Source organism: Rhincodon typus, chromosome 25 (genome assembly GCF_021869965.1).
Source record: "Rhincodon typus isolate 14 chromosome 25, sRhiTyp1.1, whole genome shotgun sequence".
Lineage (NCBI taxonomy): Eukaryota > Metazoa > Chordata > Chondrichthyes > Orectolobiformes > Rhincodontidae > Rhincodon > Rhincodon typus.
This window is the reverse complement of record NC_063356.1, coordinates 13,261,644-13,279,230: the sequence shown is the minus strand read 5'-3', so window position 1 is coordinate 13,279,230 and position 17,587 is coordinate 13,261,644. Positions and strand designations below refer to the sequence as shown.

General features: G+C 38.0%; 1 protein-coding gene across 1 annotated transcript in view; it reads left to right on the top strand.

Annotated features, from left to right (window-relative positions):
• Positions 1–17,587, top strand: part of LOC109917856 (plasma membrane calcium-transporting ATPase 1-like) — a 123,747-nt gene that overhangs the window by 32,154 nt on the left and 74,006 nt on the right. Inside the window, exons 5-8 of the mRNA XM_048611820.1 lie at positions 280–405; positions 5,745–5,780; positions 11,779–11,940; positions 14,561–14,775. Of these exons, the coding sequence (XP_048467777.1) occupies positions 280–405; positions 5,745–5,780; positions 11,779–11,940; positions 14,561–14,775 (539 nt within the window). The remainder of the gene's footprint in view (positions 1–279; positions 406–5,744; positions 5,781–11,778; positions 11,941–14,560; positions 14,776–17,587) is intronic.

Below are 17,587 nucleotides of genomic sequence, written 5' to 3'. Positions count from 1 at the left end.
TCTGGATGGGTAAACGCATAGGAAGAATTTAGATGGAAATAGGCCAAATGCTGCAAATGGGACTAGATTAATGTAGGATATCTGGTCGGCATGGACGAGTTGCACCGAAGGGGCTGTTTCTGTGTTGTACTGTTCTGGCTGTAAGTCTACATGTGAATGGCCAGGTCTGAAACACACTCTTTACTAATTTAACAACTAGTGTCCAAAAATTAGTACTAGGCCACCAACTCCAGTCATCTTAAATGTAAGTAGTAACGTTTTACCCACATTTGTCTTTAGGTACCCATGTAATGGAAGGCTCAGGACGGATCCTGGTAACTGCAGTAGGTTTGAACTCCCAGACCGGTATCATTTTCACATTATTAGGAGCAGGTAGTGATGAGGAAGAGAAGAAAAACAAGAAGGGTAAGTAGGCTCCTTTGTGTCCCTTGACGTTAAAAGTGACTGACCGATACTTTTTCATTTTCACCTGAGTTATTTCTGGATTGCATATTTCAATTTTCAAGCAGTATAGCAGTCTAAATCTTGGGCCTCCACGGTGTACAATTTGTATATGTTTGTGCTCACAGGGCCACCAAATTGCAAGTTATGACCACATATTATGTGAGCACTGTTGCCTTTTGTTTTACGCTACAATTTTATTCTATGACAATGATTTGAGTGTTAAGTATTCCATCATCCTGTACTGTACTATGGTAATCAAAGGTATTTGTCTAAGACGCTGTACTCACATTTGCCAATTCATTATCATCCCTCTTGTTTTTGTTTTCAGTCTTAAAACTGCAGTGATGATCCAGATTTCTTTGTAATAGAACAGACAATGCAATAACGGCAAACCAAGTAGAATGTTTGTTTCTTTTTCCATGATTTGCTTATTATGTCATAATTTATTCTCATGGCTTTAAATTAAGTTTAATATTCTCTCCTATAAATGTAGGGGGAAGGACTTAATACACTAATATGTGAGAGTGACTTTTTCAAATGATGTTGCCTAGGAGAATGCTTTGTATTTCAAGAGGCTTCATTGTGTGTCTATGTGGACCTAATTCAAGATTACAACCTCCAATAATCAAGTATATCCTGCTGTGCGAAATGGAATAAAGCAATATTTAAGGTGTCACAATTAATTTTGCATATCTGCTACGAGTTACTGCGTACAACTTTCTCCAAAATGCATTTACTTCTGATGGACAAACACAGAATTCAAATGTATTTTTATTTTTCATTTATGACATTATTGTTGAGATTTATCACTTGCTGAAATTTCTTATTTTGTTCATTTTCTAAATATGGATATTATTAGCTTGGCTGGTACTTATTGTCCAGCCCAAGTTACCCTGAAGGAGTGGTCAGCTACCTTAACTTGTGACCTAAAAAAGCAGTTGGTCATATCAGTGGACAACTAATGATTAAGCCCATCAGAACAGAACTGGAGTTGTTTGTACTCCAAGCTGGGTGAAAACTGCACATTTCCTTCCTAAAGGGTATTAGTGAATTAGTTCAATTTTTTTATCCTTTTTTATTAAATTATTAGTCCAATAACATCCACCACATTATCATATCCATTTGTAAATTAATGGTATTAAGTGTTGACCCTATTTGTTTTGGCATGAGCAAATTTATAATTATTGCCAGGCGTTCTAGATTTGCTATGTTTTATGTGCTTTATAATTTAAAATTGGGGCTTAAGTGTTACAAGCTCTTTGTAGTTAAGAGGTTTGATTTGTACTTGTATCATTAGATCCCGCACCATTCATTTCTTTGAATCTTCGCCAAGGAGTTGACTCCTGGGTTTTTTGAGATGAACAAATGTTCTGACCTGCATCTGGAAATGTTACTTGCATAGCAGACTGTCAAGCCTATTTACCCAGCACGTAATATTCTTTTATTATACCACGTAATATTCTTTTATAGGACATCTGATAGGGATTCATTTTGGTAATGATAGATTGTAACTGAAGTCTGTTGAAATACAAGCTGGTGACATTACACTGTATAAAAGTTAGCCTTTTAAGTAGCACATTTTATTTTTAATTGACAAAGTCACAGTTTTTTTTTTAAATCTCTGAAAGCCCGCACAGCAACACCTCCAAGGATAAATGTAATTGCACAGTTTGGAGTTCATACTTATAACACTATAACTGGTTTTTGATCAGTAGTGGGTCACTGATTCCTGAAAATTTCGGAATTCGTGACTACGGTCAACATTATTGGGTTGTCCATTCTAAAGCCTGGTAGGCTGTCTAGCAATGAATATCTGGATCTTTTTCTGCTGTTGTTTATTTCACCCTGACAACCATTTCTTTTCATTTTCTATTATGAATCAGGCAGTGTAGCAAGACGTAATAACCTTGGTACTGGCACGTGTTGCAGTGATTTTTTTTTGACATTGATTCTCTTTTTTTAAATAATTCACACGTTTTATTTGCTAGTTAACCAGCTTTTAAATGGTGTGGCGTTCATAATGGCTTTAAAATGGCATGTGGCTTAAAATGGTTAATATTCTTTTCTTCCCCTTCCCTGCTATTGGATGTACAGTGAAAGGACTGATGGTGCACCAAGCATCTTCCAGCTTCCTTTTAGAATTACCTCTGTTGGCCTAAAAAGGTTGAATGCTTGGAGGGTGAGCAGTTTGACTACATGTAATGTCCCATCTTCAAAATAAAATTGCATTCCACTGAATGGCAAAAAGTATTGTAAATGATGTAAAAAGCCATGACTTCTCCTTTCAACTTAAGAATCACATTTTCATAGTATGCGATCACATCATCTATCATTTGTAAAACTTGCCCAATACACCAATCCCCAAAAGGAATGGACTGGGCTTAATGAAACTTGTAGAAATGCTTTTTAATCTCAACAAATATATTCCTAAATATGCTTTCTAAAAATAAATAATTAAGGCTAGTATCTTTTGTAGTTGGTTAACATAAGCTGGTGTTTAAAAATAATTGTCCTCGAACTGAGGTGGTAAATGTAATATTCCCCTCAAGTTGGCCATGATTTTTGGTTAGCTAATTTCTTAGACAATAATCAAGACAATCTGGACACTATCCATATAAAATAGAATATTTTACAAGGTTGGTGTTTTCACTTATTTTAAGAAATATTCAATATTAAGCCAACCTACTGCCTAAACCCATCTGAATAGATAATGTGTTTATAACCGGCCTGCACTTTGAAACATATATAAGATGTTAATACGTTTTGACCACAGAAGCTCATTCACCCATTTAAGGGCTTTGGTTGTAGAAATAGTTTTGCAAATTCTTCACCATTCTTTCCATGTGCTTTAGGATGCTGCTGTTATCTTCTGGAAAAGGATTTCTCAGGCCCTATCTATGAATAGAAGATAACTAGTCTTTAGCCATCTTGCACACGTTGCTCTCACTTCTCCAAATAATGTGTTTATTATCGTAAAAATTTTGTAGCTGACTTGCAAAATGGTTAAAGTTGGATGATGTTTCTTCTGTTTAAAATGCTGTAAAGTCATAAAAAGGTCTTTCACTGTTATCTGTATAGCTATTTGCTCTAAGAAAGGTTTATCTTTATGATTTACCAACGATTTAACTTTCAACATCTTAACGTGTCAACAATATGTATTGACCAGCTAGCTACTTTTGCTGGAATACTGATCTTTGCCCACTTGACTGCATCCTCAAATTGTAATCCTAATTTAGACTGGGGGCTGACAGCAAAACGAGGAATAAGGTTTGAAATTCCACAAGAGCTTTTGAGGCTTCTGTTTCGCAACATGCACCTGATTCAGGAGCCTTGTGATTTATTTTAATCTGAGGACTCTCAGAATTTAGAGGGATAAGGAAACATTTTGTTCTTTAATCATGAGGGTGCTTCTTCATCAATCTGTTCTACCTGAAGTAGACCACGGACTGGGTTCTGATGGAAATGATTTAAAACCATACTTTATTGTGAAGCACGTAACAGACTGACAATAAAACAGTCGGATGCCATTTAGGGACTTGTACATCTTTGATTTTGCAGATGGATTGTGTAGTGAAACCCTACTCTCTTCAATAAAATATATTGTCATCAAATGTGCAGTTTAGAACATTAGTATCCAAATATCATTGGAAATGAGTCATTTTCTCCCATATCATTAAAAGGGAATTATACCTTGAATTTTTTTAAATACTGTAATTAACCCTTTCTACATTGGTTGATCCTGTGCCTAAGTATTTCTTCATTCTGGAATTTGGTCATTCTTCACTAGTCATTGTGTTCAAATAGACAAGTGATTTAAAATTAGATTGGGTCTACTTGAAGCGTAAACTGGTTATTTTTGGCTTTAAAATCTTTCATTCTTTATGGCCAGAAAGTGTGTTCCATTGACAACCTCGCTAAAGAGGTTAAAAATTGGAAATCAAGGAACCCTGGACCTAACATGGCCACTTCGGGTTTTAACATGGCGCTGCAGATACCCTCTGGCAAGCAGGCTATCTGTAGGAAAGGTACATTTTTGAATTGAGATTGCTTACCTTAAATTTTACCTGTGTTTTAAATCTAATATCTGCAAGCTAGGTATCCTAACTTGAAATGAGGTGAGAATGGCCTGATCGAACAAATAAGTGCATTTCGAGGAATGTGTGAGAGTTAGAGGACCGTTGTACGAGCACTTGGTGCAATCGAATCTGCCATCGTCCCTGAAACCTGACCACCCTCCTGTCCTCGCCCCAGCCGCTGAGTGACCTTGCAATGCCTGTGACTGCTCTCTCAGGCTCTCCCAGCTGTCCACATCTCCACCTGGCAACTGTGGTCTTGTGCTGCAGACCTTCCTGCTCAGTAGTCAGCCAGCTTATCAATCTGATGGGCTGTCAGCTGGGAAATGGTGTTCAAAAGTATAAACTTCATTAAATTCAGGGGTGAATTTCCCAACATCACCCCTCTGTAACTGTCACACACCATCATATCTGTACATTGTGAATTTGCAAGGCCAAGTACTTAAAAGACAGATTAAATATGTCCAAGAGATATCAACTGTATCTTGTCAATACAGATTGTGAATTTCAATTTTTATTTCAACAGTGCATCTGGTATTGGAGGGTGGTTGTATTCAGTGACATAGCAATTTTTGACCTATGTTCAGACTGGAATTTCAATCTTTTTATTTTAAAAAAAAAAATGTTTATTGCTAAAGAAATGTTCAAGGACTTCGATGTGACGTTGTTCCATTTCCTAATACAACCAAAAAGTATTTAACATGGTCAGTGCTGAAAGGTCTGGTAACAAATAGGAGAAACAACAGGGAGAAACTGAATAGTTATTTACAACCAATGTAAAATGTTAACCATGTTCAGCCCAGGTGAAACTTCTTCCTGAATTAAATTACGCAGGCTTCAAATGTAATTTGTTTGAACTTTTCTACATATTGCAAGTGACCTCCTCCATTTGACCAGATGTTGAATATGGCGTCTGTCAAATTTTTTGGGTTTTGCCACAACTTTGAGATGCTAATCGGAGGGTCTGCTGTTGACACTAGTCTATTGGGAGCAATCATACCTTTCCCATGGAAATTGCCAGTTTTATTCTTGGTCTGAAAAAAGGTTGCAACTCACAATGGTGAGCAAATAAAATTTGAGAAACTGAAATGATTTTCCAGTATTCCCATGGCACGTACTAACAGTCAACATTTCATTCCCAGTTTCCGGCACAACTAAACATGAGCCTTACATTATAGCATTTATGAAGTCATGTGACGAGCATTCCACCCTTTTTTGTTTGAACAGGTAAAAAACAAGGAGCCCCAGAAAATCGCAACAAAGGTAACCCTCATAAACATAGAAGAGCACACTAACTGGAAACATTCTTTCTTCCTTTTTTATTTTAACCATTATCCTTGTTCTTCAAATTCGCTAACACAGCGGGACCTTCACCTTCTGTTAATGGGGGTACAACGATTATTGAGAAAGCATGATCAGTTGCAACAGTGTTCAATACATATAGTAAAGCTGTTCTAGATAAGAATTCTTTATTTGGAACCTCTTCAACATTATGCCCAAAGCATCCTCTGTGGATCTGTCAGCATTTACTTAAGCAATATGTTGACACTGCCAGTTTATCCATTTGGTGTGATAGTTGTAGTGGCTGAAGGCTGATGATAACCTCTGTACTTATTGGTGAGTTGCTTGAAGTGTTAGGCTGAACAGTCTCTTGTACTTACAAGAGATATGGCGTAGATATTTTAATTACTACACATTTTTCCTGTACTTTAACTGCTTATTCTTTGCCACTCACTGTCATTGGCTATTTACTGTTGTTGGAAGGGACAGAAAGGCATGAAATTGCAGTAGGTATCTCCCAAATACCTGAGAGATTGTCAATAATAAGATCAACTAATTTATTAGACTTGTAACCATTAAAGTCTTTTAACCTCCAAAAATGAGAATTTGCTCACTTGTAACCCATTGAATGAGATAGCTATAACCATTCATTTTGAAAATTTTAATAAATTATTATCGCTGACTCTTATTTCCCCGCAAAAAAATTCAGACATGCTTGTGAAACCAACATCCTGGAGGAAAGCTCTAACAGAAATGTGGTGTAAATCAGATGCTTAATCAATTTCTTTTCACTTTTTGAAAACAGTAATCGTTGAACCCCTACTTTTTCTTTCATTGTCTCAACATTCACGTTGTGGTTTCACTGTTCCTTCCAGGCTTTGTGTGGAGGACCTCATACTTCACCTGCTCTGCAGTTTAGCTTGCCTTCCTTCAGCCTCTCTGACGTGGTCTTTGTTGTTTTTCTCCCACCCCCTTCTTTGTTGCTGTATGCTGACCTATGTAGGAAATTTGATTATTGAATAGATTCTAAAGGGTGTTGTAGGCTTATGAAGCTTGTTGACTTTCATTTGTAGCAGTGAAGTCATTGTGCTTTAATACAGATGATCATCATTGTTTTAGTAATGGAGAACTGTGTGTCAAAGCACAAACACGTTGTTGTATGGAACCTGCAAGTCTTTGACAATTCAACAAGCAAACATCTGAAGAATAACTTTCAGATCTCTGGATGTATAAGATCATCAGGAATGGGAGCAGGGATAAATTGTTCTACCCTTTTGAGCCTGTTTTACCATCCAACAAGACCTTGACTGATCTACTTAAACTAAACTTTTCTACACTAGTCTTACATCCTTTGCCGTACAATCCTCAAAAAAAATCCATCTTAATTGTATTCAATAATTCAGCATTCATTGCCTTCCAAGGTACAGAATTCTATAGATTCACAACTCTAAAGCCCAGAAATGTTGCCTCAGCTCAGTCCTATATGATTGATTCCTTTTCCTTGGACCGCAACCTGTTAATTCCAGACTCCCAACCAAGAAAACATCCTTCCAGCACGATTGAATGTTTCAATGAGATCAGTTCTTATTCTTTTCAATTCGAGGAAATTTAGGCCAAGTGTACTCGGTAAGGTCTGTAAGGCAAGGATTGCTTCCTTGGGTAATAGAACTCAGAAATATACACACTACTCCTGGTGATGTCTCACCAAAGTCCCTATATATTTGCAATAATATTTCTTGATACTCCAATCCCTTTTGTAATATAAGTTAACATAGCTTTCACCTTCATAATAGCTTGCGGTACCTGCATGTTACATCTGTGATTAATGTACAAGGACACCCATGCTCCTCTTAATCCCAACATTTCCAGCTTGCTTTTCCCAGCGGAATTTCTTCATCAAATTTTGATATTGTTCCTACTCTTTAACATCTGTTGACCGATCCTCATCCATGTTAATTGTCCCAAACCTTGAGGGCCCTCTTGTGTGGCACCTTATTCAATACCTTTTGAAAATCCAAAAGCTCTATACCCACTGACTTCCTTTTTACCCACCCTTCTAGTCACAACTTCAAACAAATTTTAATGGACTCGTCAAAACATGATTTTCCTTTCATAAATCTGTATTGACTCTGTCTGCCCATATTATTTTGATTTTTTTTCAGTATTCTCTTACGTTCCTCATAATAGATTCTAGCATTTTGCACATTTACTGACTTGAGGCTAATTGGCCCATAATTTTTTGTATATTTTCTTTCTCTCTCACTCTCTCCTTTTCCACTCTCTCTCTTCCCCACCTTGCAGCAGAGTTATTTATAATTTAAGAATATGAATTATTAAACATCTGGTCTATTTCACCAGAACTCCTCTCAATGGCTCAATTGGCTTGAGTTATGAAAGTTATCTCAAATCAAATGCTGGTTATTTTCTGCAACTTCAAAAAATTTTATTCTGATTAATTCTTCTGTGTAAAAGTCCAATGAAGTCTAAATTTCTGAATAAAATTTGATTCTCCAGAAAATCTCTTTCTCGACTGTCAGGCATTCACTGCGGGGGGAAATGAGACAAGCTGTCTGAAAAATAGATAAATCAAACCTTTAGAAGTTAAAATCTTTTCTCCTTTATCCCTGCAGCAGCTACACCCTGTGATGTCACTTCAATACTTCAGCTTTTTGCGACTAAGTAAAGATTGTATTTGTCTTTGTTTATAATATGAATCCTACTTGAATGCAAAATGTTGCTTAATCTTTTTCCTTAGAATCTCTTTTTGTATACCATTTCCATGTCTTTCTCTGCAGCTGTTTAATGGTGTCCTGCACATAAGAACTAAACTGGGTGTTCAGTACTGGTTCGAACCGGAGTATTTAGGTAGACCATGAAAAAGCTGGCTCTTTTTCTGGATGCTGGCAGCAAATGTCATGGTATGCCCAATTATATTTCACTTTTTTTGCTCTGTCAGTATCAGACACAAAAGTTCATTGGTTCTGCTCCCACTGTTCGACTGAATACTATAAGCCGATACTTCAATGCAGTACCGAGGTTGAGTTGTTAAATCAAGATCTTTCCTGCTTTTCAGGTAGAAGCAAAAGGTCCAAAATACCATATATTTGAGGAGCAAAGCATTCCCCTTGCCAAAATTCCTGTATCAGCCGTTGCCAACAAAAATAAACTGGCAAGTCAGTTTTTTTTTGGTTAGCATATCCTGCTGTTTGCTTATACACCAGACTGAATGAAGTATTTTTTATGAACTCAGTGAAGCGTCTTGGGGGTGCCCTCTATTGTTTCTTTGCCTGGGGTGACTAAATTTGAAAGAGACACCATGTAATTGAGAAAATTAATTTTTCCATGCCCTATACTCGGTTGCTTTCAAGTCCATTAGAAAAAGAACACAAATAGGCCATTCACCCCCTCCAGCCTGCTCCACCATTCACTAGGATCACAGCTGATCCAATGATCCATGTCCACTTTGCCCACAACGCTTGATTCCCCTACAGATCAAGAATCTATCTACAAGACCATAAGAAACAGGAACAGGGGTAGGACTTTCACATGCTATACTCCCTCACCAACACCACCACCTTTTGAGATTATCTTGTCTGGCTATGGCCAGATGTGGTGTGGGTTCAATAGATGTCGGGCTATGAATTGCTTCTTCACATACTTTGAGTCTGGAGCACAATAAATCCACATAGACCAAGTTCATATCCTGACTTTAAGGAAGCAATGGAGAAATTGGGTCTAGAAACAGCCAAGGATGTAGACTGTAGGAAAATAGAAGTAAATGCAGCTTTAATAGAATAGGCGTTACTAGGTTTTATGGATTCCACTGTTCACACAGGACATTCACTGGTCCTTTTGGATCTATTCTGCTTGAATGCAGTAGACTGGAACTCTCACTGGTCTTATTTTCACACTAAAGACTCTGTTTCTACACTTGCATGGCTTGAGCAGATTACAGTAGGACCTGTGAGGGCCACACCAGTGGGACCTGCCCCAAACTGCTCTTGTAAGATGAGATCCTAGGCATTGTTCTGTGACCCTGACTCTCAATGGAATTAAATCAGAATAATTGACTCTTTGGAGTCCCTGGCCAACTGTGGTATCAATTACATATGTTTAGAAAAGGTTGCTGCCTTTCTGAACTTCAAAGATTCACACCAATCCTCTCCTTGTCAGAAAGGAAATGAGCTGAAGTGCTACGCTTCCCCTCTATCACTGGAGTTGAAAAAACAGTGTTACTCACAAATTCCAACTCCCTTCCAACTCTAGAAATTGACGCCATAGACCAGAATCCTTGTGACGTAGACTAAAATCAATAAGATTTAACTGAAATATTCATTTTTTGATTTTTCTTTTGTTTGTTAGAGATTCCTGAGGATTGGAAATCCTCAGTATAAGCAACCAATAGCCACCACCTAAGAGAGACCTTCTTAAGCAATTTAACAATCTAGTGATAGGCCCCTGGAAGGAAGATAACCCCTAACACAAAAGTTGGTACAGGTTCAGGAAAGAGTCAGTACTGTCCATCCAGTTGTCAACCATAAATTAAATATCGAATGTGCTAATAACTCAGACTACAATAACTGTGTGGTCTCGATTGTACTTTGCTCTCAATATTAAAGAACACATTCATTTTCTCAAAGGACTGCATTATTTAGGCTTCATTTTTTGTCATTGATTTTTAAGCTGTCTGTGAGATTCTTTGCACTTCTTTCTCTCTGATTCAGCCACGTGTTCACTCAGAAATTGCTTTTCTTTCAATCTGAAGGTGCAAGGAACATCACTGGTAATAGCTGCTGCCTCAAAGGGATTCTGATTAGCAATGGAATTTCCCTTCTGTGCTTTGGGTATGTCTGGCTTCCTAATGCCGAATGCCAGAAAACTGACAGGGTAGGGGTAGAATTATCCCATAATATATGGTCAGTAGTTACAACTTTAGCTAAAAACAGTTTCCTCCTCCTCTTTTGTAATGAAGTAACAGACATTGTACTTTTTTATTTGTTGTGTGCTACATGCTTCATTTACAGATGTGAGCTATCCATGGTTTGTCTGTTTTTGCTGTCTTAAGAATGAAATATTGTAATCGTAACATCATTTGTGTCTGTGGCAAACTTGGTACTGAATTTTGCTCTTTACACCTTATTACTCTGATTTTATTTTTTGTGTGGTTTAACCAACAAAGTGATACTTTCAACAGCGAAATTACAATTTCAATTTGTGGTTGATTCAACTAATTTCCTTAGTTGTGTATGTGCTGGAACCCAGCTGAAAACATAGATGATACTGACATGTGACATTTGCAGTCAAAGTCAAGTAGAAGAATGACACTATTTATGATCTGTGTCTGATGCAGTTTTTGGTCACTTACGAACTGCATATAATATTGGCAAGTGCAAGGACAGATAGATGATATTACAATGTATTAAGGTCAACTTTTTATAAATTGTTGCCCTTCAATAATCTGGTCAAGGCAATATAGTCAAATTACTTATATCCCCTGTTTCAGCAGAATACATAGAAGAACCTTTTTTGATTCATTTCATTAAGTACAGCTTGGAAAAACAACATGTCCTTTAAATGGAGCAATTTACATAAAATCTGATATTTCCTAGAATGGCTGCTTAATTTTACGTTTTGGAAGTGGCTAAACAATTGAACCTTGAGAAGTGATGTAGATCTCAGCTACTCAGCAGCTGCTATCAGAGCAGCATCCAGTGTATTTTAAATAAAATGTCTTTTTTTTCTCTTTTGTAGGGATTGAAATATTAGCTATAGTTTTAATTCTGTCACTTTGCTGGAAGACCTAACATTTGATCAATCCTCCCACATATCTAATATTATTAAAGCATTACCTAAGCACTCACTTCCAATCTTCTATTTGCACATCAAATTTCCACACTTTTGTGTAAATAATTGTGTAATGTGTAATAGTTTGACTGTTTATAGAGTGTTTGCAAATCCTGTTTTAATCTGTTGGACTCAGCTAAAGCTCAGGATGGTGTTGCACTGGAGATTCAACCACTGAAGAGCGAGGAAGGTGGTGACCTGGAAGAGAGAGAGAAGAAGAAATCAAATATACCAAAGAAAGAAAAATCTGTCCTACAGGGAAAGCTCACCAAATTGGCAGTGCAGATTGGAAAAGCAGGTAAAAGGAAATTGCCTCCAGAAAAGAGCTGTATAGCCTTTTTATTTCAAATATGTTGTCGTCTTCTTTTTCTTTCTATATATTACTACTTCATCTCCGTATGTTCCTCAACTCTCACTTACCTAAATCCAAAAGTATCAAAGCTGTATGTTAAAATTAGAAAGTACCAGATGATTCCTGACAAGTGAAAATAGGAGTGAGATGTAAGCTAGCAAATTGGCGTCAAGTTAGATAAACGCATAGAATTGGGAAGTTCATGTTCATCAGTAGAACACAAACACCTAGGAGCAGTCATAATTTTAGAACTAATTGGTTCCCTTGTAACATACTACTGAGTGGGAAAGAGATTCACAAGCTGGAATGTAGTTTTTCAAAGTGTTTGGTCACGTTCAGTGCTTGAGGCTTTTGAAGAAGATTAGGATTCATGAAGTCAGTAGTTGGACCAAGTTGACTTGAGAATAGAAAACAGAAGACAGTGAATGAAAAAGACTAGAATGTAACTAGTAGAGATCTTCCAGGTAAAGCTCAGCAGGTCTGGCAGCCCCTGTGAAGGAAAAATCAGAGTCAACGTTTCGGGTCTGGTGACCATTCCTTAGAACCGGACTCGAAACGTTAACTCTGTTTTTTCCTTCACAGATGCTGCCAGGCTTGCTGAGCTTTTCCAGCAACTTTGTTTTTGTTCTTGATTTACAGCATCTGCAGTTCTTTCGGCTCTTATTGAGATCTTCCAGGTGTTCAGTTTGAGGGCCTTTTCAGTTTGTAGCAGAAACATAATTCAAACCTTTCTGCTGGCTGCATGTTTGGCAATTAGGAAAATATGACCACATTGGTAACTTGAAGTTTAAATTAATATAGATTGATGTAGAGATTGCTATAGACTTTTGGTGCTGACGTAATGGATGAAAACTTGCAAAACTAAAATGCAAAGAGTTGAGTAAGTTAGGATAAAAAAATCAGATTAACATTTGGAATTTTGCTTGATTAATTTTACATGCTAGACTGGAAATTTGGAGGTTCAATCTGTGATTTTTATCTCGAAGCACTTCAGTAGTTGTCTGACCAGACAGGTTGCCTGTGATGTGCATGGTTTGATCAATACATTTGTTTCCCCATTAGTGAAGAGGGCAGAGCAGTCTAGTTCTCAATCTTCTGATTTCTATTGATGCAAGTCCATGATAAACAAATCCCATTAGGACTTTCAGCAGTCTTTTCCACCTCCCAGGACCACTACCACCCGTTCCCGTTTACAATGCTAGACCTTTGCAGATGTTGTAGCTCAGCATGTGGCTTTCAGCAATGAGATCATTACGCAAATGAGGTCTGGCTTAGTCATTGATAGTAGAATAGACACACTGATGGGTCTAGTCAAAGATTGATGCTTTTTCCCTGGTAAGTGCATCTCGGTGGTATCTAGGTGTTGGTGTTGAATTGTAAATGAAGTGGGTGGGGCTAAGGAGTCAGCCGTGAGGTGAAAAATGAAAATCTACAAGTTTGTACAGTGATCTTTTTCAATGTGAAGGAATGGATGGACTATATTCCCCATCTGCCAGTTTTTATGAAGTGAGATTTGTCAAATTTAATTTTTCTTTATGAAGCAATAAATTGCCTTTCTCCATCATAAATTTGAGCACCAACGTGGCAAACCCACACATGGTAAAAATCCACGAGTGCAGCAGTGAAACCATAGTATGGTGTTATGCAAAAGTATTTTGCTGTTAAAACACCTAAGACTAGTTAAGTGTATTCTCATGTGAAGAGTAGTTAGCCGTTGATAAATTGATGCTTTTTCTTACAGTCGCCTTCTCTTGCCCCTCAAAAGGTACACTGGTAGGATTGCTATCGCCTTCTTTGGGAAAAGTATTCATGCTTTAACTATGCTCTTTGATTTTAAAAATATCCAAGATTCGCGAAACAAAATCTAAAACATGCTGGAATTAATGTCTAAATTATGGGACTGACCAGAAGATCCTCATCCATCTCCTAGTTATTAATTGTGAATATATTTATTAAATGCAAAGTACTGAGTAAATTAATGAGTGGTTTCCTATATTAGTTCAATGTGAATTGACAATTATCCTATATAACATGCGTTGTAGTATCAATTTTCATAGAATTCCTACAGTGTGGAAGCAGGCCATTTAGCCCATCAAGTCCCCGTCGACCCTCCAAAGAGCATCCCACCCAGACCCACCCAATCATTGTAACTCTGCGTTTCTCATGGCCAATCCACCTAACCTGCACATGTTTTGACTGTGGGTGGCGGGGTGGGGGGAAGCTGGAGCCCCCAGAGGAAACCCACGCAGACACAGGGAGAACATGCAAACATCATATGGACAGTCACCCAAAGCTGGAATCGAACCCGGAGCTGTGCGGCAGCAGTGCTAACCACTGTACCACGATGCAACCCAACCACTGAGCCACCATGCTAACATTTATACTTGGATAGTAAGAAGCAGATAATCATAATGTACACTATTAAAAGAATGTAGCTGTCTGTTCTAAATGGATAGTCAACTGAAATGTAAGTCCTATGAATTGTGAGGGCTGCTCTTTGAAAAAGAAATGTTGCTAAAAATGGTAGTCGAGGCTGAATTTTGTTTCTCTCCCTTTTTCTTTGCAGGTCTGCTTATGTCAGCAGTCACAGTCATCATCCTTGTGTTGTTTTTTGTTATTGATACTTTTGGGGTTCAAGGCAGACCATGGCTAGCAGATTGTACCCCAATTTATATCCAGTATTTCGTGAAGTTTTTCATCATTGGCGTCACTGTGCTTGTAGTGGCCGTACCGGAGGGTCTTCCGCTTGCTGTTACGATCTCTCTGGCCTATTCTGTAAAGGTAAGATCAAATGATACTTGAGAAATTTGGAAAACGGCCAAGGCCCATCAAACAGTACACAGTCAAGGTTGACAAACATAAGAGAGAGACCACGAGGAAAATTGAAGAGGAGTGGGTTTGTGATGGATTTCGCCTGATAAATGTGCCCTGAGTTACAAGTACGTTCAGCATTTGGAGAACATTGGTTCAGCAGTGTTGAGTGAGGGTTTATTTATTTGATTACGTGGAAAGCAGTTGAGGGTTAGTACAAGTTTTTGCATTGTTTTCAAGTGTAGAGTGAGCTGAAATGTATAAAAGAGGTACTTGACCCTCAATCAATATGCATAATATAATCCCTCAAGTGACTGCTGTTGTCCCTTTTTAGTTACCAGAAGTGTATTTTGTATGCATGTAATACCCTGGTTATGATTAGATAAGAATTGAATCGATAGAGCAGTCCCATCTAACTAGCGGCGGTGATGGTAATGGTCCAGTCCACTATCAGCCAGGTTCCAGGTAGGTCAAGAAAGATGAGGAGGGGTTGTTTAATTTTGTCTGAATTATTCGGTATGTCATTTGTGACTTTGATAAGAGCAGTTTTCAGATATGTAACAGGAGCAGAAACCTGATTCAAACAAGGTGTTGCAGGAAGGTTGAGGCCTTTGGGAATCAATGAGTTTGGAAATGGGATAGAAGTTTAGAAACTAGGCGTTCAAGGGATTTCATTTTTTTTAAGGGGATTGGTGATGACAGCAAATTTAAAAGAGACTGATGAAGGCACCAAACCTTCAAACTTGGAGTAGTATCGAGGGGCAGGAGATGGGTCTCATGCAAGATGAGCTTGAAAAGGGTCTCTGAAAGTAGAGACTTACAAGTTTACAGTAAGGATGGGGGAGCTTAGGAGGAAGTTTGACCTTGTGGAAGTGAGGGGTGTCACAGATGGCTGATTGGATGGACTTTGCTAATAACCAAGAAATCCATGAGCTCCTTGCATATTGTTAGGGGTGAGGGGGAGCGGAAAATGGGATTTAAGAAGGAATTTTGCAGTAGACATGAAACACCGGGGCTATTATATTATTTCAGGACTATCCTGGAATAGCGTGTGGTTTTATCAGACAAGAGTAGGACCCAATAACGTTTCACGTGTTCCAGACAGATTTGTCATTGGTTTTCTGAACTAGTTGTCTGCCACATCAATTCAAGTTTGTGTCCCTTGAATTTAAGGGAATGGGGGGTATGGCAGAGTACAAGGGTTTTTTTAAATAGAATCCCTACAGTGTGGAAACAGGCCATTTGGCCCATCAAGTCCACACCAACTCTCCAAAGAGCATCCCACCCAGAACCACCCTGCTACCCTATCCTTTTATCCCTACATTTCCCATGACCACTCCACCTAACCTACACATCTTTGGACTGTGGGAGGAAACCAGTTAACCCGGAGGAAACTCTGACAGACACGGAAAATATGCAAACTCTACCAGACAGTCGCCCGAGAATGGAATTCAACCTGGGCCACTGGTGCTGTGAGGCAGCAGTGCGACGCACTGAGCTGCTGTGCGTTGTAATCTCTTTATTGGGAATTAGGGCATCAAAGCTGGAGGTGAGGATGCTCCGAAATAAATCAGTAGCTACAGGAATTTGGTGTTCAAGAGAGGGCCAACGCTTTGTTGTGCATTTATAACTGAGCATAACATTGATGCAACAGATGAGAATTCGTTGCTTGATGTTTTGGCTTGGTTATTTAAATAATTTTCCTATGCCCTAACCTCCTACCACACCCACTTCCATTGACGTTATTATGAGTCTTTCAGTTTAGACAGCGATGTTGATGTCTTTTTATTTGTAAAAACCATTTCAATTGATTAAATGCTGTTCTCTGGTTACAGGTTTTGTATGTTCTCTTGCTTGTTATGCACGGTTTAAAAAATTTGGACATTTTAAAGTACCCTCGGATTAGATGTCCAAAACAGGCTAATTTGAAATGAAGAGTTGTTGATGCTTTAGAATTCAGTTAATTTATAATTTTTCCTCCCTGGAATGATTTTCTAAAGAAGCCTTGTGAACATGTTCTACCTACCTATTGTGTGCAGTAAGATTATTGTCATAACCCATTAAGCCAGCATTCCCTCCTTCAAATCCATTATTCAACCATGGTGTCATTCATTAGATCTCTCTCTACCATTATAGCACAATAACAGTGAGATGTATTTCAGTATGTCTGCTTACATTATAGAATTATAAATGCTGTGTAATATTATGCTGTATAATTTTTAGTTATATGACCCTGACGTTTTTTTGTCTAAATATGTGGTGTTAAAAAGAGGAACGGTGTTTCAGTCTGGATTGTGTTTAAGACAGCTCAAAAGCCTTCTCTTGTATTTGCAAATTCAAAACTCCAATTACAGAGTGATTGGGCAATTTCAGAAATGCATGTAGACGAGAAACATGTTTAACTTGTCATTGTCTGAAAAAGATACCGTGGTCAGTTGTGCTCTTGAGAATGAAGTTCCTCGTAATAGTTCAGAAAACCTTATCTTAAATCATGTTAAGTGGTTGACAAGTTTCAAATTGTTTGAAAAATTTCATGAAAATTGAAAGAAATATGATGCTGTAAATTAGAAACAAAAACAGAAATTGCTGGAAAAGCTCAGCAGACCTGGCAGCACCTGTGGCGAGAAATCGGTGAATGTTTTGGGTCCAGTGACCCTTCCTCATTGAAAAATGTCATGATCGGGTAGAGTAGGTGATATTGGTTCAAATCCTAGCCTTTGAATTCCCCAGACAGTATATATTGATATTGAGATAACAAGGTGTAGAGCTGGATGAACACAGC